Source organism: Antechinus flavipes, chromosome 1, assembly GCF_016432865.1.
Source record: "Antechinus flavipes isolate AdamAnt ecotype Samford, QLD, Australia chromosome 1, AdamAnt_v2, whole genome shotgun sequence".
Lineage (NCBI taxonomy): Eukaryota > Metazoa > Chordata > Mammalia > Dasyuromorphia > Dasyuridae > Antechinus > Antechinus flavipes.
This window is the reverse complement of record NC_067398.1, coordinates 183,953,409-183,976,317: the sequence shown is the minus strand read 5'-3', so window position 1 is coordinate 183,976,317 and position 22,909 is coordinate 183,953,409. Positions and strand designations below refer to the sequence as shown.

Genomic DNA, 22,909 nt, shown 5'->3' with positions numbered 1-22,909 from the left:
GCAACTAGGAGCACAGTGAGCACAACTAGGAGCAACAGGAGCACAGTGAAAACCTGAGTATATAGTGAGGAATTTCTGAATTCAAATCTGCTCTCACACATTTATTAGATGTGTGATCCAGGACAAGACATTTATCCTATGTCTTTCCTCAGTTTCTTCATATGTAAAATGGGCACCTCCCTCACAGAGAGTTGTGAAGACCAAATGAAATAATATTTATAAAGTGCATAACACAGTACCTGACACATTTCTCTCCTTCCTCCCATCTACATTTATTATTCTATGAGTCTTCTAAAAATAATTTTGCTTTTGAGATGGGAAATAGGAACAAGTGTCAATATATCTCCTTTTAGTTCTTTGTAATCAACAAATTTCATCTTATACCTTTTTGGAATAATAGCACAGTACAATGCTTGGTCCATAGTAGCAACTTGATCAATATTCCATGATTGATTCCTAACATTTGGAGCAGCCATGTGATGTAATTGATAAAAGTAATAGATCTGGAGTCAAGAAGACTCATCTTTTTGAGTTCAAATCTGGCCTCAAATCTGGCTGGGTGATCCTAAGCAAGTCACTTAGTCCTCTTTATCTCAGTTTCCTCCTCTGTAAAATGAACTGAAGAAAGAAACGCAAACCACTCCAGTATGTTTGCCAAGAAAATCCTACATGGAGTCATGAACAGTTAGACATGACTGAATAATATTTAAAAGTACTGTATTCTCTATAATTGCAGACAGCATAAAGGATCTCTTTCATGCCTTTTTCTTGGGCTCACTGATCTCCTTTCTCTATTCTGACTCACACATTGACATGTGTATTAAATTCCCAAGGGAGACAATTTGTATTTTTCATGTGGTAATCCCAGAACAGTTTCCTCTTTGTTAATTAGCTCTGAAGAATGGCTAAATCCTAAATAGCGTTAAATGAAGTCTAATATGCAATGTTTCACAATTTATTTCCTTAAAAAAAATTTCTGTTTTAATAGGACATTTCAGAATGGCACTGATGATCTTATATCAGATTCTTCAGAGTCATCTTTCAATCAACCATTACATTGGATTTCTTGCATAGAACATTTTTCTCCTTCTTTTCTTAGGTAAGTGTTATAATTGATCTAACAGTAACTCTTGATATTATAAATTATGTCTTTGGTATCCACGAATGTAAAACTCACTGTACAAAATCTTCTCTGAAATCTTTCTATTGCCATTATGATGTATTGAGATAGAAAGTATTGTGTTTTTTAAATATGTATGTGGGTATGTGTGTTGTATGCATGTGTATATTACATATGGGTGAGTGGGTGTGTATATATGTGCAAAATCTTTTGAGAGCAAGGCCCAGGTCCCAAATTTACCCATAGTCATCTTGTTTTGTGACATAATGAAAAAACAAAAGTGAAAAGAGAAACCTAATTCATTTTAGATAATTCCCCAATTAGATTGTTACTGAAATTATTACAGGAAGTAATATTTATCTGTTAATTTATTCATTGTCAACAACCATGCTGAATATTGAAGGCCCCAAATTCATAGCAGTAGGAAGACTATAAGCATTGGAATATTGACAAGGAAATACTTTCCTACATAATAGATGATGATCATAGAGCAAAAGCTGAAAGAGTAGTTAGAGAATAGAGTTCCATCATCTAATATTAAATAAATGATTGTAAAAAAATAAGGAAAAAATCTGACATATTTATTTCAATATCTTATCAGAATTAAGGAACATTACACACTGATCTTTCACCAAGCCTTTCAATGAACTGAGCAAGATATATCGATAGTAACTAAGAATAGAATAATATATATTTACTCTGAAATTTCAATTTCCTCAAATTTCTGATACTTCTAAATATTAGGAGCTATAATATGATGTATATGCACAACTAACTTTATAAAAGAAAGGAAACAAACACTGATTAGGCATCTACTAATCCAGGCACTGGGCTAAGCACCTTACATATCTGAGGTCTTCCTAAGCTCAGTGATATACTATCCACTATGCACCTAGTTGTCTAATATGTAGAATTGATTTACTTAGCCATGACCTGTAAGAGTCTGGACCCACTCCTCTTCTCTCCCCCTCCAATCACTTGGCTGTAATTAATTCAAAGTAAAGACCAGTCAATGACAAAGTTCTCCTCAGGTAACAGAGCTCATCCTTAAAGCTATTCTTTGGTACAAAATTCCTTTCCAAAAGAGTAAGACATACTCTGAGTTTTTCTTCTTTTTTATTTCACATTCATTCACTAAATATTTGGCAACTATCATTTGAGGAGGGAGAGAACACTAACAACTCACTGGGATCAGGAAAGTTTTTCCATAGGAAGTGGTGCCAGATATGAGGCCTGAAGGAAGCTGAGGATGCTGAGAGGAGGGAGTGAGGAGGAAATACATCTCAATGCTGCAAGTCAGCCAATGGAAAGTTTCAGAAATAGGAGATGGATCATTGATTTCAGGAATTACTTATCTAAATATCAATTTAAGAAGACTCCATTTAATACTGGAGGGAAGAGGAAGCCCTTGGCCCTTATTAAGCAGGAATATAGGTAGACCTATATTTAGAGTAAGACATCAACAAGCAGAAATAAGGAAGATAGCATTCAAGCTGTTGAGAACAGGGTAAACAGAGACCCTTCCTTTGTTTCAAAATGTAAATCTAAGTAAACAACCAAATCCTTATTTGCTTAAAGAATCAGAAGTAATCAAGTAACCTATGATGTCATTGGCTCATAGATTTAGAAATCTAGTCCAACCTTTTTATTCTTCAATTGAGGAAATTGGAGGCTACTTAGGTAGCAGATTTCTCTGTGAAGACTCCAAATGTAGCAAACTTTACCCCTTTCTGTTTCCTATTTCCTCAGTAATATTCAATTTCAAAACTTAATCTCATTTGCCTAAGATGTTTTTATTCAGCTTGTTCTACATACCTGATGTCTGAAGTTTAAAGAGATAATCCAAATTGGGGGGGGGGGGTCCTCATTTTCTAAGCATTCATTATCCAAATGTCTACAATTCTGCTTGTATCTGTATACTGGCTATATCATTAGTTGTAGGGAACTCTAGAACATCCCCAATGTAGATCAGCAGCTTTGGAGCATTGGGAGGATAAATGACCTGTTCAGGTATCTGAGGCAGAACTGGAAAGTTAATTTCCAAGGCTGGCTATCTAAAATGCCATGCTTCCCTACAAGGTTGTAATAGTGAAATGAAGCAAAATTATGATGCAAAATAATTCCCTGCTGAGTTGACCATTTATAGGCCCCTCTAAAAGATCTTTCTTATCTTTCCCAGAGTCTATTTCCAACTATTCTGGCCCATTAATTAATGCCTTTCTTGTTTGTTCGCTGATTGTTGATGATTGTTGATAGGTTCTTCAAAAGAAAATTATCTTAATATCAAGAGATTAAGAGAAGTCCTTGAGAAAATTGATGAGGCAGTAGAATATTTTTACAATGACCCTCTTTATGATTATGCAGCAGAATTTAAAGTGAAGAAGGTTACATATTATTATAATTTATCTTATTATTATGGTTATTATATAATTTATTATTATATATTAATATATTATACATATACTATTATCATATAATTTCATTTGGAAAAATGAAAAAATCAAGTTTATTTATTCTCCATTCATTCTAAAAATTATCATATAGTTGTGATTTATTACTTAAAATTTGCCAAATGTAAGGTAAACTTTATTTTCTGACTTGCTTTTAAATGAAGTTCCAGCCAAATCATTGCTTTTCACTCTTTACTATGAAATACTGGTCCCTGGCTTACTTGGATTCACTTTAATAATTTTCTAATGCCAATTATAAATATGTTGAGAACTAGAAAGTCATGAGTGAGTTTTGGTATCATTAAACTATCTAATTTGTTTGCTTTGATTCTACTCCTTGGATATTGCTCTTAAGAACTTCTTTCTGATACAGGTGTTGGTAAATAGGACATTTTTCTTTGCTTCTAATTAGTACCTTATCCAGTTATAAACTAAATTCAAGAAAACCTCAAATTCCCCTGATTTCTTTTTGTCAGTGAAATTATATGTTTGAAATTATATGTTTGCTGCCTTTCTACACTATTCTTCTGATTTTGGATCTGCTAAATCAGATTAGTTTCTGTTCCTCACACTATTACACTTTTGTAACATAAATGGGATATGTATTTATCATATTCATATTTTTTTAAATGTTGCAATTGAAGCAGCTTAATTCTTTAAGCTAGTTTTTTGCTTAAGAGCAATTCCTGTCTATAAAAAGGTTAACTTTTCTTTCGAAGCAATTATATGTACATTTTAAAGAATATATCAGGGGCAGCTAGATGGTGCAGTGGGTAGATCATTGGCCCTGGAGTCAGTAGAACCTGAGTTCAAATCTGACCTCAGATACTTAACATTTACTAACTGGCCACCGTCACTTACCCACAATTGCCTCAAAAAAAAAAAAAAAAAAAAAAAGAATCTATCATACTTTTCCAACTAAATATAATAGTATGTTATTCCTAATTAAGATCAATTTGTATAGTAACAATCTATGGATATGTACTTTTCACTACAAAGAGGCAGGGCATTTAACCTAATAGGAGCAGGATTCATTAGCTGTTAGTTAGTAGCCTTAATAAAAGCATCAGCCTCTGCCATTCTATAAGACCATTTAAAAACATGATATAAAAAGTGGAGGTGGCCCAGATTTCTGAGCTGCTGGGGTCCCCCAAATTTCCTGTTGTACTGTTCCTGTAAAACTGATTATGTTGACTGAAGAGAAAGCAAGATTCACTGGTTGATAACTTTCTTGTGATAGAGCCATCTGGGGAATCTTTGGGTTGTTTTTCTCACATGTGTATATTGTGTGTATGTGTGTGTGTGTGTGTGTGTGTGTGTGTATCTTGTAAAGTCTTGCACAACTGGCTATTTTGCAAGCTTTTAGATGTTTTGAGCACACTACACACCAAAGAAATTCAGAATGATGACTCTGGGCCATAATGTCAAAGAACAGCTGCAACCTTGACATCTTATAAACTCTATTTACCTATGACTACTAATAAGACCTTAAAATTCATGTTATTAATAACAAAAAACTGTTATTAAGTTGTATATCACATCTTCTATTTCCCAAGTTAAATGATTCCAGTTCTTTTATTTTTTTTCTATTGTTCTGAAAGCCAAGAATAATATCAGAAAGAGGGGAAGAGATATAGGTAAATAATTTTATTTAGCACAGTTCCTAGCACAAAGTAAGCAATTAATAAATGTACATTCATTCATTCATTTTCATTCATAAAGCCTTGCTGGTAATTATATTTCTGATTGAGACTTGCATAGGAGTTAGCTAAAGGCAAGCTTCAGTTGGCATTACAGTTTGGTAGGAATCTGCTAATTACCAATCAAAAGCAGCTGAGCAAGTTAGAATCCTATCATCAGAAAAGGTAGGAGGCCTGAAATAAATAAATTAAACCTTATTCAGAACTGCCTGCAGCACAACTAACACATGTGGCAAGTAGGCAGTTTGCCAAATCAATTCACCACAGAGTTAGGAGCAAGATCTACTAACAAGAATGACAGAGGCCTGAGGGTCTTCCTTATAGCAAATATGGAAGGCAAGGGGAATTTTACAGTGACCTACAGAGAATACACCATGTTTGTCTTTCTGCCAATGCAAAATAACAACTCTATGCATAAAGTGCAAGTTGGTCTTCCTCCTATTGAAAGGAAATGAAAGTACTGGAGGAATGCTTCTCTATCTTTCAAGTTTTCTGGGAGAATAAAATACATTTTTTCAAGAACAGAAAAAAAGGGATCTGAAGAACAAAAAAGCACTCCCACCTTTTCACTAGGATTTTTCAGAGCGGAAAAAATTAAGTTTAAGATTAAAGGACAATGAAAATATTTTTGATGGAGTCTCACAAATTCTATCCCAAATATTTGAAAGATAAGGGGAAACTGAAAAGATAGGGGAAGGAGAAAACTGCCTTTCCATGTATATATGCACATATGTGTATATGTACATATAGGTACATTATGTGACATGCATGCATGTGTGTGCATATCACATGGTTATCCAAGCTACTTACCATACACAGCAGTATGAACAAGGTAAGAAAAATAGTAGTATAGAGGACTAGTAATACACAGAAAACAATAAAACACATGGCCTTAGTTGTTATATACAAATTCACAAATTATCAGTAACAACAAAGTAATTTTAATGTGAGGAAGTAGATATCCTTGAAAATAGGGAGGATAAGCTTTATGATTGAAATTTGGTTATCTATTTAAAAGGAATAAAAATAGATAAAAAAGGGCAAAAGGGATAAAGAGGCTATAAAAATGGGCCTTTAATAAAAGAAAGAACTTTCAAGAATTCCTAATTGAAAAAGTAATTCCTAATGAAAAAGTTAAGTCTTAAGTAGAAACTTTAAAATGCAAACACTGGAAACAAGTAAATCCTATGAACGTAAATTCATTTGAGCTATTGGAAAAGACTAAAAGCTTACTGAAGGACTTATATAGCTTGACAGAGACAAGGGTTTTTTCAGAATTCTGATATCTGCAAGACTCACAGAGCCAGTTAAATTAGACAAAAACTGAACTTGGGGTGCTTATCTCTTGTTTTGATGGTCTTCAGTGAGGAAAAATAAAGGAGGAGATGTTATTCACTTTTGCATTGTTGGACTCATTTGGAGTTTTCTTAGCAAAAATACTGGAATGCTTTGCCATTTTCTTCTCCAGCTCATTTTACAGATGAGGGACATGGTTTATAGGTATGACAAAACACAATTAAGTGACTTAGCCAGGATCACACAGCTAGGAACTGTCTGAGACCAGATTAGAATTCAGGAAGATGAGTCTTACTCCTGGCCCTACACTCTATTTGCAGAACCACTTAGCTGCCCCATGAAAGAAATTGAAGGATAAATTAGGGAAGAAATGAGGAAGAAAGGTTGGAACTTAGAATTTCTTGTAATTGAGGCACACTAAGAAGAGTATAAAACATGGAGTATAGAATCAGAGGAATATCATTCTTATCTGAACCAAAGAAAGGACGGTTGAATACAAAACACACACACACACACACACACACACACACACACACACACACACACACACACACACACTCACACACAGTTTGCTGTAAAAATATATAAATCTAACAGGAAAACAGGTTCAGGAAAAGGGAAGAGGAAGAATAAAACAGGGAAGGCGTAGGCACAAACAAAATGAATTTCATTTTTAAAGAATGCTTTGTGAAGAGTAATTAAAAAGGAAAGAAAAAAAGAGAGCCAGTCACTTGGGATATGTTTGAAGTGAAGGGAGGAAGGAAGTGGACAGGAATCAACACACTGCTTCTGTTATGGATTGCTAGTATTAATCACATTCCTTCTCTTTCGCCATTTTCCCCTTTTTTGTAAAGTATTGAGGGAGTGGGAAAGAGAAGAAAAAGATTAAGAAGATATGATGGAGGGAAATACACAATGAACAAGTATAGCTCTAATATGAATGTGAGCAATTTACCCATAAAAGGAAAGAGGATAGTAAAATGGATCAGAAAGAATCTAACAATTCATTGTTTACAAGAAACACTTGTAAAGGGAAATATCAATGCTTCATACATCTTCATGGAATGGCATAGCATCCAAACAATTTATTGGTTATAAGAAACTTTTGTAAAGAGTAATTATGCTTCAGGTAAACTAAAAAAAGTGTGCTGGCAGTCACAATCTCAAAGAAGACAGCAACAAAAATTGCCTGTACCCCTACCATGAAAAATCCTATGAGATCTAAGAAAAATTTTATACCAAATGTGGCAGGGAGTCCTTGGGAGAAATGAAGTTGGAAAGAGCAACAGCAATAATCACTTAGTACTGAAGAATTGTGCATCTCATGACCCCTCATCACCAACAGTGCCATCCATTTACCTAAACATAATAAAACTTTGTGGATGTGCTCTCACAACAAACATTGGCATTTAAATCTCAGCTGGAATAGAATCAGCACCAGGTGTTTTGCCACATGAAAAGAGCCTAATGGCATTCAAAGCCTCTTCTTAAGTTGGAACTTCAGCATTCAACAAGCAATGGCTTCAGCACAGTCTGTTGAGAACACTATGGAAGGGTTCAGTCCACCTCCCCAGGATCATATCCTTATCACTAATCAATGTGGCTCCTTCAGCACTGAGTAGTTGAGATGCACTATGTGTATTTGGCCCATAAGTAACCTTTAGAACATCCTAAAAGAGTTTTGGATTGTTACTATCAGCATAAAATTGAATTTACTGAGCCAGGAATCCTGCATCTCTCTAAGCTTCCATTATATATTACTGTTGATGGAATTAAATACTGCTTTCATAGAAGCACATGAATTATCCTACTGGTAAACCCTGTGAAGTTTTCACTTTTAAGTTAGTAATTTCTGAATTTCCCCATAATTTTTATCAAACTGGTCTTGATATTTGTAAGAGTTCTGACCCAGATAAGCCACGCTATAAACCAAAACTGAAAGCTGCTCTCTTTTCTGCTACACTATTGCCAAATGTGTATTGGTTCAACTTTCCTTTCAAACTGTCCTATCTCAGAGAAACTCTCTAATCTCTTGACATAAATTCTGGAAGTCATTTTGCCTTGGGCTATTGTTTTTGTTCAATGAGAATATTTAGCTTGGAGAGAATAAGTCTGTGATCAGTTCAGCACTCTGGACCACATGTTCCCTCTATTATGAAGAACTCACACGGAACTAGTGCTCCCATGATAGTCAGAAAAAAGTGATGCAAGGACACTCTCAAGAACTTTGGAATTGATTTTTTTTTGTTTTGGACATATGAGACACTGATACAGGACTGCCAAGGATGGTATGCCCTCATCAGAAAAGATCTTACACTCTATGAGCACACAATTGAAGTAACTCATGAGAAATGCAAGATAAGCAAATTTAGAGAATCCACTGGAAATGTCACATGGACTAATTTGTGTCTGATCTGTGGTAGAGTATTCCGAGCTCATATTGGTCTGATCAATTGGTCTGAACTTGACTATATCAAAAGTGATGTTATTTTGTTCGTCTTCGAAAATGAATGGCAACAAGAAATTAAGTTTAGTCTGACATCTTATTCCACAACAATAGATCCAAATCAATATGACCTACATATAAAAGATCACATCAAGAATTACTTGGAGGAGGAAGGAAGGAGATACAGTAAGGTACTAGGAAGGGAGGTCAATACAGTAAGGTCCTGATTTGTGTGAATAATGAATTATTAAGTAATATTAAGTAGGCTCATTATTCAATATTTCTATTGGACTGGAATTAATTATCAACTTCATATATAAGCAAAACTTCAAATAGTGCAAATTTGAAAAATATTATCACTTCACAAGATTCATTGTTGGCACTTATCAGAACCTATCTGTACCTTTTCACAACATTAGCTAAAAGGATTTTTCACCTAAGAAGGAATCAATATCATATGTGATAAAATAGACAATTTCAACTACATAAAAATGAAACACTTTTGTGCAAAAAAATGCACTTAAAATTAGAAGAGAAACAGTTAACTTGGAAAAATTATTTGGAACAATCTTCTCTAATAAAACTGGCTATCTAATATTATATAAATATGTATATGTGCATATATATAGTACTGAATCAAATTTAAAATAGCTATTCAACAGTAGATGAATTGTCAAAGTACACAAATAGGCAATTCACAAAAGAAAAAATAAGCTCTCAACAAACACATGAAAATAAATGTTCCAAGTCACTAATGACAAGAGAAATGCAAAATAATAAAACTCTGAGGTTCCATCTCATACCCATCAGATTGGCAATGATGATTTTTAAAAGAGGAAAATAACTTGTTATAAGGAAAAGACAGTCACATTAATGGATATTGATGGAATGGCCTACCCACTCTAGAAGGCAATTTCAAACTAAACCTTAAAAAAGTCAGCTAACTGTGTGCTTTGATCCAGCCATATAACACTAGCAGACAAATTGCTGCCCCCCAATCAAAGAAAAATAAAAGACCCATATATACAAAAGCATTTATAGTAGCTCTGCCCATTAATTAGTAATGGTTGAAAATATTATGGTATGTGAATGTAATACAATGTAATTAAAAATAAGACAAAACTAGAGACATATTTTAGAGAAACTTTGGAAGACTTGTATGAAATTATGCAAAGAAAAAATTAAAAAAACCAAAGGAAGAATTTATACAACGATTACAAGATTTTAAAAGAAAAATAACTTTGAAAGACTTAACTGATCATGACTCCAAAAGATCAATGGTAAAATATGTTTTTCACCCCTAAACAAATAGGTGATAGAGTGGCATAGAATAAGACATATTTTTAGCTATGGCTAATGTATGAATTTGTTTTGCTTGATTGTGCTTATGTGTTATATTGGGAGGAATTTTTTTCTTGAGTGGGAGAGGAAGAAAAAGAAAAGTTGAGAAGTTGGAAAAGGTTGTAATAGTAATAACAAAACAAATATGAAAAAGCAAGAAAATGAAACTTTTTTCTTGATGTGGAAGAGGACAGAAGGAAGAACAGACAGAAAGAACACCTTTGGTACATTTATTATATATTTTAAAATCATATTATATGTCGTAGAAATTATCACTTATAATTAAATATTATGGACATTATATACAAGTTCTTTTTATCTCCTTTATTTATAAAAATGCTCTTGTTTGTCAAGTTTAGAATAATAGTATGAAAACTAAAATTGCTAAAAAAAAAAAAAAAAAAAAAAAAAAAAAAAGGCACTCATTGGTGTGATTGCTCAACCAGTGTCAGTTATCTTTGAGAAGTCATGGTGAATAAGACAAGGGTCACAATATTATAGAAAGGCAAATGGTCTTCACATTTTCCCAAAAGAGAATGTGATAGAGCCTGAAAACTATAGACCAGTGAATTTCAATTGTTGACACAATTCTAGAATGCATTATTAAATTGATAGATTGTGAGCATTAAGAATGGAAAGTAACTATCACTAATATTCAGTGTAACTTTGTCAAGAACAGGTCTTAGACTTTTATTGGTCCTCATCTTTCTCTCTTCCTGTGAGCCCCTTCTCCCATTGGTGGGTTATTTCTAAAATCTCCAAATTGGAGAAGGACTCAGAACAGCCACCTGTACATAATGTGTTTTTCCTGACTCCACCCTTTTCAGCTCTATGTACTATCTTCCCTCAAAATGTAATCTCCCTGAGTGTAAGGACTATACTTTTTGCTTCTATTTGTATCCCAAGCACTTAGTATAGAGCTGCCAGCTGGCAAGTTCTTTGTAAATATTTTTTTGACTGATTTCCTAATGGATCTGCTGCATTTGACACTGTTGACTACCTTCTCTTCCTTGATATTTTTTTCTGAGTCCTGATACTGCTCTCTGATGATTTGCTTCCTTATTTTTCTTGCTTCTTTAACTCCTTTGCTTGGTCATCATCCATGTCATATCCCCTAATTCTGCTTATTCCCTCATCCCCTTATACTATCAAGAAACTTGCTCTACTAAGCCTTAGCCTTGAGTTTAATTTCATCATCCACTCCCTCCACTTTGATTCACATCTTGCTGAACAAAACTAGATGAAATCATTAAACTTTGCTAATTCCACTGCAAATGTGTGTTATGTAATGTGAACTGGAGTCTCACAGCAAGGAAATTCTTTTATGTTCTCCTATTTGACTCAATATTTCAGCAATCACAAAGTCTTTTTTCTGCCTTCTCATCTTTCCACCACCCTCTCAGCTAAGGACTTTACCTCATCTTTCATGAAAAAAATGAGCCTCTTCTCTCATTTCACATCAAACAGATGCCTTCTGCCACCATCAGCTTCTTCATTCCTATGTAGTATGATGAGGTGGTCTTTCTCCTTGCCAAAGCAAACCCTTCTACATTCATGTGATCCTATTCCATCCTATTTTCTCCAACAGATTGTCCCCTTTGTCATTTCCTTTATGTCACTTTCATTTTTATTTTCTCCCTGTCTACTGGCTGTTTCCCTATTTCTCACAAGCAAACTTATGTCTCTTCCAACCTCAAAAAACCCACTCATTTGATATATCCATCCTTGCTAGCTATCATCCTATATTTCTCCATCCTTGAGAAGGCTTCAATAGGTGCTCCCCACTTCCTTTCCCCCATTCTCTTCTACTCTTTGATGATATGATATCTGATCTCATTCAACTGGAACAGCTATTTCAGTCATCTCTTAATTGTCAAATTTAATGACCTTTTCTCAGTTCTCATACTCAGTCCTTTCTGCAATCTTTGACATTGTTGGTCTTAAACTCAGTGTATCTAAAACTAAATTTTTTTAAATGTTGGGATATTCTACAAACTTTTGAATTAATAGAATCACAGGTCCACTTGAGTATTTTAGAGTATTTCCTGTTAAGAATATAAATACCTTGAAAGCTGAGACTATTTCACTTTGAGCTTTTTGTAACTACCACCTAACTATGTGTCTGACACATAGGACCAATTTAATAAATACTTGTTGATTGATAAGGTAGGTCAATAGTTTTGAGTTGTCACATTAGAAACCACAATAGGTAGCAATAACCATGCTCAAGAAAGATGTTTGTGATAATCATTAAAAAGTATTGGTTGATAATCATTAGAACATGAAAGGTAATTTGTTCTTTGATAGACTAATCATTGAGACATCTGGTTAGTTCATTAAGATGGATAGGCTTTCAGAAAAATATAAAGTATTTAGACTCTATTGGGAGAATGTATTAGAATTTCAAAAGAAAAATAATTCCCTCAAAGTCATTTTAAAAGTTTGAAATTTTGAAATGTGGACAGGAAATGGGCTCTACAAAATACAAATCTGAATGATTTGGGAGAATGCTTCAAAAATCTTGTATAGTAACTTCAAATTATGTATTTAGAGTCTTTATTAATCAATATAGCTACATTATCTTCTATGTTTAGTACCATATAAATAATTTTCATGTTCTTCAGGTCAAATCATAGCCCTGGAGGCTTAGAAACTACAGGCCTACAATAAAAGTCTGATATAATTTAACCTACACAAAGATCATTCTTTCTCCTAATTCTGACATTATAAAAGCATTTCAGTGTGTTTATAAAATTTTATCCTTTTCTTTCTTTCAGTCTGGAATTCAACATGTATATTTATACAAGGCTTATTATAGTTCACCTTTTATCTCTTTTCATAGAGATAATCTCAAGTTCACAGCTACATCAGCTAGGAGGATGAGAGAGAACATATGCTTCTCCATATGTCCAACACAAACTCCTCAAAGCATTTATTGCTGTTAGCTTAATTATTGAGGAATGTTTATAATATATTACTTTTCCTCTGAATGAGTCACGTTACTGTACTTTTTAAAATTCGTGCTAGCCTGATAGAGCCAAAAGCTGGTATATGTTACAACAAATGATTTCCCATCTGGTCAAGGATGAGCTCTTTTTTTCCTAACCAGGTATTCAGATATAACACTGTGAAAAATTACATTAAAATTATCTTCATCATTATATATCTGTGTGTCTAACAAAAAATTGCTTTTGTTAATGAACAAAAGAAAGAGAGAGAGAGAGATGTAAGTAGGTGTTTTGTTGACCCAGCTTTGGTTTATAACCAGACTTCTTATGTCTCCTTCAGTGAATGTAGTATCCCATTTAATCAGTCTAACAGAAAACATTTATTACATCCTACTCTGTGCCTCTTATTATCCCCAAATCATTATTGAAATGACAATTTACATTTGTATGGTGCATTAAAGTTTACAATATGGTTTTCCTTATAACAACCCTGTATTATGTAGTACAAGTATTAATATCCCCATTTTACAAAAGGGTAATTTAAGTTTTTAAGATATATTGCAATTTACTTAGTCACACAACTAGTAATTGTTGGAGTTAAAATTTTAATCTAGACCTCTCCTAACTCCAGTCCAGTAGTCTTTCCACAAATGTACAAATCACATATCATTAATAGTATATTGCTGGTTTTCATGTCCAAAAATGATGTTACAGACAGCATGGCAGGGATGGAAAAAAGAAAAGTTGAAATGAATGAATTTTTAAAAACATGTAGTAAGTGCTAAATTTTGGTCATACAAAGAAAAAAATTAAACAACCCCTGCTTTCAAGAAGCTTACTCTTTTTACTAGAGGAGACAACATATAAAGGAAAATCAATCACAAGGTGGATGGAAAGGAAAGGAGAAAAGCCTGGAAATCCTATGTACATGGATGTTTATATATGTATATTCTCTACCTTTAATCCTATATTTAGAAAGAACAAAAAGCTATTGTTTTTGTTTAAACCAAGACACAAATTTTGTTTGCATGTTAATTGCTTTTTTTTGTCTGTTAAGTATAATTATTCATTCTTTGAATCAGTATCAAGGATCACAAAGAAAAGCCACCAAGTGTTTCAGATAGGACATTTTTGAGCACTGAAGATTTTCTCCATTCTTTATGGTCCTTTAATGCTTCACTCTATGTTTGGGATATTCTACAAATTCAGAATCCTTAGGGTTTAGGTTTGAGTATGTTCAGAATCAAATGAGTGGAGTCCCATAAGGCTTATATTAAACTGGGAGAACTTTAGGTTCTTAGAGACCTCAGCCTATGATAATACCTCCCAGAGAGTTTTGAACTTCATTGAACTTATCCCAGTCCTGACCTAAATACTTGATACTGTTACAGGAGCCCCAAAAGATTCAGAGGTGTGGTACAAGTTACATTGATTCACTTAGTCTATCGTCCACTCATGAAACAATAATAAATGATGGGCTTCTTACTTCTGAGGATGAGACTCTCTGAATTAACTAAACTAGTTCTGGCCAAAAGAAATACATCCCAAAATACTTAGTGGAGCGTTAAGCTAATAAAGTTATTAAAGCTTAACATTGCACTTAGTTTTTTAGGACACCCTGTGTAGCCTGTCAATAGGTCCCTATTCCAGGACTTTCCAGGTGGGCAGAACCTGTCAAGCCTTGTAACTCTAGTGTTAATATGTTAAAGGCTGGGTTTGACTCAGGGTAGTCCCCAAGACCTTTATAGGTTATTCAACAGTTAACAAAAGATTATTTATTTAGCCATAGACAGAGCATTATCAGATGATTCAGTGAATATGCCTTATCCTTCCTGATCTCTTGGCCATACCCTCTGAGAGCCTCCTATTTTCCAGCCTCTACCAACAGGCCTTTTTTGGTGGCTTTGAGATCAGTCATTAATTCATTAAATATGAAATGCCTTTTAGGTAGCTGAACAAATATGAGCTTTTAGCCCCCTGAGCCAACCAATTTCCTAGGTGTTTGTCAATCACTTTTACGGGAAAACTAGCCCCATGGCATCATGGGAGAAGGGGAGTATGTGTGTGAAAATTTTGTTTCTACCCAGGAGACTTTTAAGACTCCCTTTCTTCACCCCTGGAGTGTCAAAGGAATGTAAAACACCTACGTCTTTCCCTTAAGAACTTTACGTGGCTATCCCTGTGGAAAGAAATCAAAGATTCATCTTCAAATTCCTCATTGTGCTTCTTCTAGACTTTTCTTTATACTTAGCACCTTCTATCATAGGTGATAATCATTTCTAGTAAGCTTGTCATCCTTCTAATTAAATTGTAAACTTCTTTGTATTCTTAGAACTTAGAATGGTGTCTTGTACACAGTAAGTGATTAATAAATGCTTGCTAATCTTAACTTGTTAAAGATAAGACTGGTGTGGGGTATTGATGACATTTATCTAACTCATCTTTATGTAATTCTCAAGTTTTCAGAGCTCATTATACCCATTATTTCATCCCTCCTGGGCTGAATTCTTCTGTAACATTTTGGGCTCCAAAATTTTACTTATCCTTCCAGGGGTCCTCAAACTTTTTAAATAGGGGGCCAGTTCACTGCCCCTCAGACTGTTGGAGGGCCGGACTATAGTAAAAACAAAAACTTTGTTTTGTGGGCCTTTAAATAAAGAAATTTCATAGCCCTGGGTGAGGGGGATAATCATTCTCAGCTGCTGCATCTGGCCCAAGGGCCATAATTTGAGGACCCCTATCCTTTGAAATCTGCTCTTTCTAACTCTCAAGTTGTGCATGGCTTTCTCCAATTATCACAGACCCTAGGAGAGTGATCATTTCTCCAACATTTTTGTAATTTCCACTCCAACTAACAGTTTTTCCCAGCTGGTAAAAATCAGATTTAGGATATAATTTTCTCCTGTTCTCTTCATTGGTTGCTCTATAAGGATGTAATGACCAATAAGGCAACTTAAGAAATTATTAGTGGCTCTGAGAAAGAGAGGGGGGAGGGAAGGGAGGGAGAAAAGGAGGGAGGAAAAGAAGAAAGGAGGAGGGAAGGAGAGAGGGGGGCAAGGAAGAACACCTAGATTCCATTCCTCTCTACCAGGCTTGGGATCTATTTTCTGAACTCAGGATCTATTATTTTTCTGTCTAAGCTCCCTGTAGCATGACAAAATCACTTCTCTGTATCCCTTCATTGATCTCTGTTGTGCTTTTCCAATCTGGCATTTGGTTTGAATGTTTTTAATATACAATATTATCTCTATCTTTTTAACCTATCTTTAAAAAAATAAGGTAAAGCTATCCTTTGCCATATTGCAGGCATAAATTTCATCTCACCAACTTTCTGTGATAACTTTGAAATGAAATTTGCCTAAGAGCTCTTATTCACTTTGCTTATTGCAGCTACTTTGTGCATTCCTATATAGATATTTGAAGCTACAGGTTTTACTACTGATCTCTTCCTTGGATTTTGTATTTTTGAACTGAATGCTGAACTGCCTTTATGCTTTCTACCTTGTAACTACTCTCTGTGCAGGAAGTTTTAACCTTTTTTGAATCATGGACTATACTGGCAATCTGATGAAATCTATGGAGCCCATATCAGAATCATATTTTAAAATGAATAGAATAAAATAGGAATTTTAGGAGTTGAATTGAATATAATTGAATTATTAAATTATATTGAAATATTATTAGCAATATTTTTAAGTTTATGGATTCCAGATTAAGAATTATTGCTTAAACTACACCCAAAGAAAGAACACTGGGAAATTAATATAAACTGCTTGCATTTTTGTTTTTCTTCCCAGGTTGTTTATACCTTCTGAATCCAATTTTCCCTGTTCAATAAGAAAACTGTTCGGTTCTGCACACATATATTGTATCTAGGATATACTGTAACCTATTCAACATGTAAAGGACTGCTTGCCATCTGGGGGAGGGGGTAGAGGAAGGGAGGGGAAAAATCGGAACAGAAGTGAGTGCAAGGGATAATGCTGTAAAAAATTACCCTGGCATGGGTTCTGTCAATAAAAAGTTATTGAAAAGAAAAAAAAAAGAATTATTGCTTAGTAGTATTTAACTTAGTGGCAATACTTTTCAATCACTAATATCTTTTAAGTATTTCCTATATGCCAGGCACTGTTTTGTGTTCTAAGAATACCATCCCTCCCTCCCCACCAAAAAAAAGAAAAAGAAAAAGAAAAGATAGAAAGAAAGGTAACAGACAGTTCTCACTCTCAGGGAGTTTATAATCTAATAGAGAAGATGTAAAACATTTATGTATAGTCAAGGTATATATAGAATAAGTTGTAAATAATAAACTTAGGGCAGTAGAATAAAGGAGGTTCAGCAAAGGCTTCCTAGCCTTAGTCTCTGAATCTCCCCCCTGCATACAGATCTGCCTCCAGTGGTCCTGATCTATCTGTTTCTTGCCATTGGAACCAGATGGCTCCAGAGTAGAAAATGGGGCTAGTAACTTTGTGCAGCCTCTCTCCCTCAAGTCAAATTCACTTCTAGGTCATGGCCTCTCTTCTCTGATGTTATGGTTCTCTTTGGGAATGCAGGATAAACAACACAACACAACCTATAGAAGGTGGGATGTTAGTTGGGACTTGAAGGAAATATCAGGTAAACCAGGAAATGGAGATATAGAGGAAGAGCATTCTGGGTGTGGGCAGCTAGAGAAAATATCTAGAATAAGGAGATGGATTGTCTAGTTCAAGGAGCATCACAGGGCCACAGGCTGGGGAGAAGACTGGATAGGAAGCGTGGAGGGAGGTTCTGAAGAGCTTTGAATGACAATGAAGATTTTATATTTGATCTTGAAGATGATAGGGAATGGGATTTATTGAGTGTGGGATTGTAGGAGAATGGAGATGAGATAACATGACACTGCTTTAGGAAGATCACTTTGCCATCCAAGTGGAAGATGTATTGGAGTGGAAGGGCATACAAGGGAGAACAATAATTAACCTGCGATTGAAGTAATCCAGATGGGAAGTTATAAGGGATTATTCCAGGGTGCTATGTCAGAGGAGAGAAGTAGACATAATTGAGAAATATTATGAAGCATAAATTGACAATCCTTGGTAACAGATTGAATATGAAAGAATTAAAGAGAGTGGGGAATCAAGGATGACTCCTAGATTGTGCTTTATGTTGAATACTTTGGATTTTAGTGTGGGCTTATGATTTCACTAATATGGTGAACTCTGAATAAGCATTTTCTTTGCCAGGGCAGATCTGTACCTGCTTGGCAATTTACTATGTTATAGAGTTGCCTTGAGAGCTCAAGAGATTTGATCAGGATCACATAGTTCACATGTGTGAGCAGGACTTGAATCCAGACTAACCCTCTACTGTGCTGCTGCTGCTTATTATGATTGAATAAAAGCTCACTCTTTAATGTAAATAATTAAAATGAAAGTTTAACTTAGCTTTGTTTCTAAGACCCCCCAATCTCTATAGCTCTAGTGCCTACCACAGAATTCTACATATAAGAAGCACTTAATATATGTTTGTTAGATTGGATTAGTTTTATTCAGCTATCCCCTGCTTAACACTCTAGCAAATTATAAAAAGATAATGTAACAGGACATGATCACTCTTACTGGTTGTCAACAGTGAAAGGCAGCATGGTATATTGGATAGAACCCTGACATAGATTTAAATCCCATTTCTGACCCCTACTGGCTATGTGATAATCCTGGGTGTATCGGATAACCTTGCAAATCTCCAGGTGATTTTTGCAGAATAGTTAATGATCAGTATTAGTACCAATGAAACCATTTTTTAAATTTTTGATTAAATTTTGATTAAAACATTAAATTTGGTAATAGTTCTGAAACCAGTAATCATGGGAGTAGATCTGGAACTAACCTTAGAAGTCTTCTCATCCAAGTTGCCGATTTTATAAATAAAAACACTGATGTCCAAAGAATTAATTGTGCCTTGTCCAATGTCACACAAATAGAAAGTGGCAGAGCCCTGTCTAAACTCAATGTTGAGCAGGTTACTCCAACTTTCATGTTCCTCTCCTACCTATCATTAACCTGATGTAGGAAGATAGAGGGATGACTGTTTGTAGTGGTTACAGTATTGAATATATGGTTAGAGTCATGCTTTACACAGGCAACAATGAGAATTTCCTGTCCCATAGTAGGCACTTAATAAATTCTTGTTGATTTGACAAAAATAAGTTTTTAAAAAAATTCTTATGTTTTCATCAACATTGATATATATTAAAAGAAGCAATTATACATTAATTTAATATATTCATGCACAAAAATATTTTTGCTCCCCAAACAAGAACTTAAATTGTTCATTGAGTTATCAGAGAAGTTACTACTTTGTATCAGTTATAAATTTGGCAGACTACCAAATGTTCATTTGCTTTTAGCTAGTTGAGATTAAATGTAATTCCTTCTCTGAGAAGCCTGAAAGTAAGCAAGCATGAAAGCATTTTCAGAGTAATCTGGAAGGAATTGACATTTAAAGGAGTTAGTGTTACAGCTACATTTGAAGGCTATTAATTTCATAGATAAATTAACTACATTATTCCTTCTTTATCTTGCATTTTGAAAGGATTCCATCAGCTGGAGGAATGGCAGTCCAGGGTCGATTGAAACTGCTCTTATCCCAACCCTGTTGTAATTGGAACTTGCTTTTGGAAACCCTCCTGCATGATGATTGTCTGATACTAAAAATCTTGTTGAGAAGTGAGTTTTGTGTTGGTAAGTAAGTATTGGCAAAAGCATCTGAGAAATACAGAGAAGCTGCCTAAGTGGAACTTCTTTTTTTAATATATATTTTTTTACCATTGACAAAGGAAAGCACGTCATTGCATATGTCAGTAGTGATCCAGTTAACAGTAGGAGAAGTATTGAATAGGAGGAGAAAGCTTTTTATCAACCTTGCCTGAAATAAATTTTCAGATAAAGTGAAATGCAATAGTAAGAATTTGGTACCAAGATCAAATTATGCTTACAAAGATCAAAAATCCTTATACTTTTTTTCTCACTCAGAAGGCCATCTAGAAATAATTTACATTCTATCAAGTATAAACTATATGGAAAGTAGGTCCATGTCTTTGACATGTGCTCAGTGCTTAGCAAAATGGCATAGTACGACTTAAAACTTAAGAACAGAATTTACGATGTTCATATTATATTAACAAGAAAATAGATTATAGTGTCACAGATCAAGAGCTATAGAGGATTTTGTAGGCTATCTAGTACAAAGCCTTCTTTTTACAGAGGAAGAAACTGAGCCCAGGGTGACCTGCCCAAGGTTCACAAATCATGTGGATTTGGACCCAGAACCCTGACTCCAAAGTCATTATTCTTTCCACTGTACTGCATTAACTCCCTTATGAATAAAAACTAATAATTTTGGATAACAGATAGGACCATTTAGTCAGTGTTTGTACAAAGTACACCTTTCAAAGGGCAATAATCAATTTTAAATATCAATGATAAAATTAGTTCATCTACAGATTAAGGATTTATAGAGCTCCCATGAACCATCTGATATTATTGACATTTAAAAAATTAAAAGTAAGTGTTTTCTGGTAACTGTATCCCTGACGTCACATTAGCTTTTAAAGTTTCTTCTATTTGGCATCAAAAGAAAAAGAAATTATGTCGATTTTCAAATTGTCTGACATGTAGCCTCTTGCTGCCTTTAATATTTGTGTAGATTATGACATTCTTTTCTTTTTATCATTGCCCTTGTAATGGCATCTTGTATATAGCACAGAACAAAATTTAAACCGCAGACAAAATACATTGCAAAATAGAGAAAAGTCCACTATCTGTAGCTTCAATGTGTGATAACCTCAGCAGCTACATTTTGGACCTTTCCATATAGTCTTGTAAATTAGCATATCTGCCTGTGTCAAGAGCCTAAGACAGATCATGAAAAAAAAAAAAAACTAAAGAAAACTGGAATACACAACCATTCCAAATTGACAATGGCCACAAAAGTACTCAAGCCCAGAATCGTAGACTAGAGTACGGTTGAACTTAGCACTGGAAAACACCTCAGAAATCACCTAGTCTAACCTCTTCATTTTCCAGATGAATGAACCAAAGCCCAGACAAGTGATTTATCTCTGGTCACACACTCAACAAGTGACAGAGCTGAGATTTGAACCCAGGTTTTCTTACTGCTAGTCCGAGACTCTTTTCATTCTTTCAGTTCTGACCTTGTCTGTTGTGCTGCTCATAATGATTGGGAGCAGTGGTGGTAATGATATGACTATTGGAAAGTTTTAGTACTAAAATTATGTTTGTCCTGATTTATCTCAAGTTATTAATAGGAGCAGTAGAATGCATAGATGAGTGTCCTTGTTATAACTCCTTTGAACCAACTGTAAGAGACAAAGGATGTGGATTGAGGCCACTTAGCACACCAGATAAAGTAGCCAACAAGAAGCTACAAGGCCATCTTCAGAAGGGAATTCTGTGTAGCAAATATTCTGGAGATGCTCCCTAATTCCTGGTCCTCAGAGCATAGCAGCTACTTGTCCTGTGAAGATTTGGTGACTTTCAATTTTGACAATAAATAAAATTGCTATATGTGAGACATAATGCTAAGGGCCATGAGTACAAGTATAAAGAATGAAACAAACCCTAATTGCAATGAGCTTACATTCTAATGGGGACATACAAGTATAAAAAAGTTTTCAGCATAAATATAAAGTATATGAATATGAATATATGCAAAAGAATTATATATAAGGTAGTTGAGAAGGTTGCAGTTGAGAGTAGTGGGTCAGAAAAGATTTCATGAAGAAGATTCAGCTAAGCTGTATATTAAAGAAAGAAAGGGACTTTCTGAGCCAGAAAGAAAGAAAGAAGGGAGTTCAGAGGACAGAGTATGATTTGGGAGGAACTGAAGGAAAGTTGACATGCTTGCACAGATCCCATCAGCCTGCTCAGCTATTGCAATCTCTCTCCAAGTGGAGGATACTAGAGATTAACTTCTGATTTGCTTGAGAGACATTCACAAAGGTTTTTTCCTCTTCATTTTACTATTGGAAGAGTTCATAGTAATATAAGAGTTGGAGTCCAGACTGGATTTTACAGCCTGCACAGCCTATGCTTCATCTAAATATAAACTTGATTGGGTTAATGTACAGAAACTGATCTATGTTTTGAGCCTATTTCCACAAAGACCATGGCAATGCTTGTTCTTGCTATATTTCTGAAGTAAATATCCCTTTTTTAAAGGCTACTCAAAAAATTACCCTGGCATGGATTCTGTCAATATAAAGTTATTATAAAATAAAATAAAATATTAAAAAAAAAGCTACTCAATGTTGAGGCTAAATGACACAAGGATGCTATTTAGTAGCCCTTGAATATGGAGGGAATACAACCAATAAGGACATTAAACAGGACAAGGGTGGATGGGTGGGGGAAGGTGTGATGTAACCTGCTTACCCCTGCTAAGTACTCCTAACTACCTGACTACTAAGAATTGGCTTGCTCTTTATGAATCTGATTGACTTAAAAGATTCACTGGCTCCTTCCTCTATATTTCTAAAAATGTTGAACCAGCATCTTCATTTTGTAGGGATGAGAGAATTGAACCAAATAAATGATTGAAAATGCCTT

General features: G+C 34.6%; 1 protein-coding gene across 1 annotated transcript in view; it reads left to right on the top strand.

Annotated features, from left to right (window-relative positions):
• The window catches only part of KIAA0825 (KIAA0825 ortholog), a 552,136-nt gene that overhangs the window by 215,906 nt on the left and 313,321 nt on the right, over positions 1–22,909 (top strand). The window contains exons 12-13 of the mRNA XM_051971455.1: positions 989–1,099; positions 19,875–20,023. Of these exons, the coding sequence (XP_051827415.1) occupies positions 989–1,099; positions 19,875–20,023 (260 nt within the window). The remainder of the gene's footprint in view (positions 1–988; positions 1,100–19,874; positions 20,024–22,909) is intronic.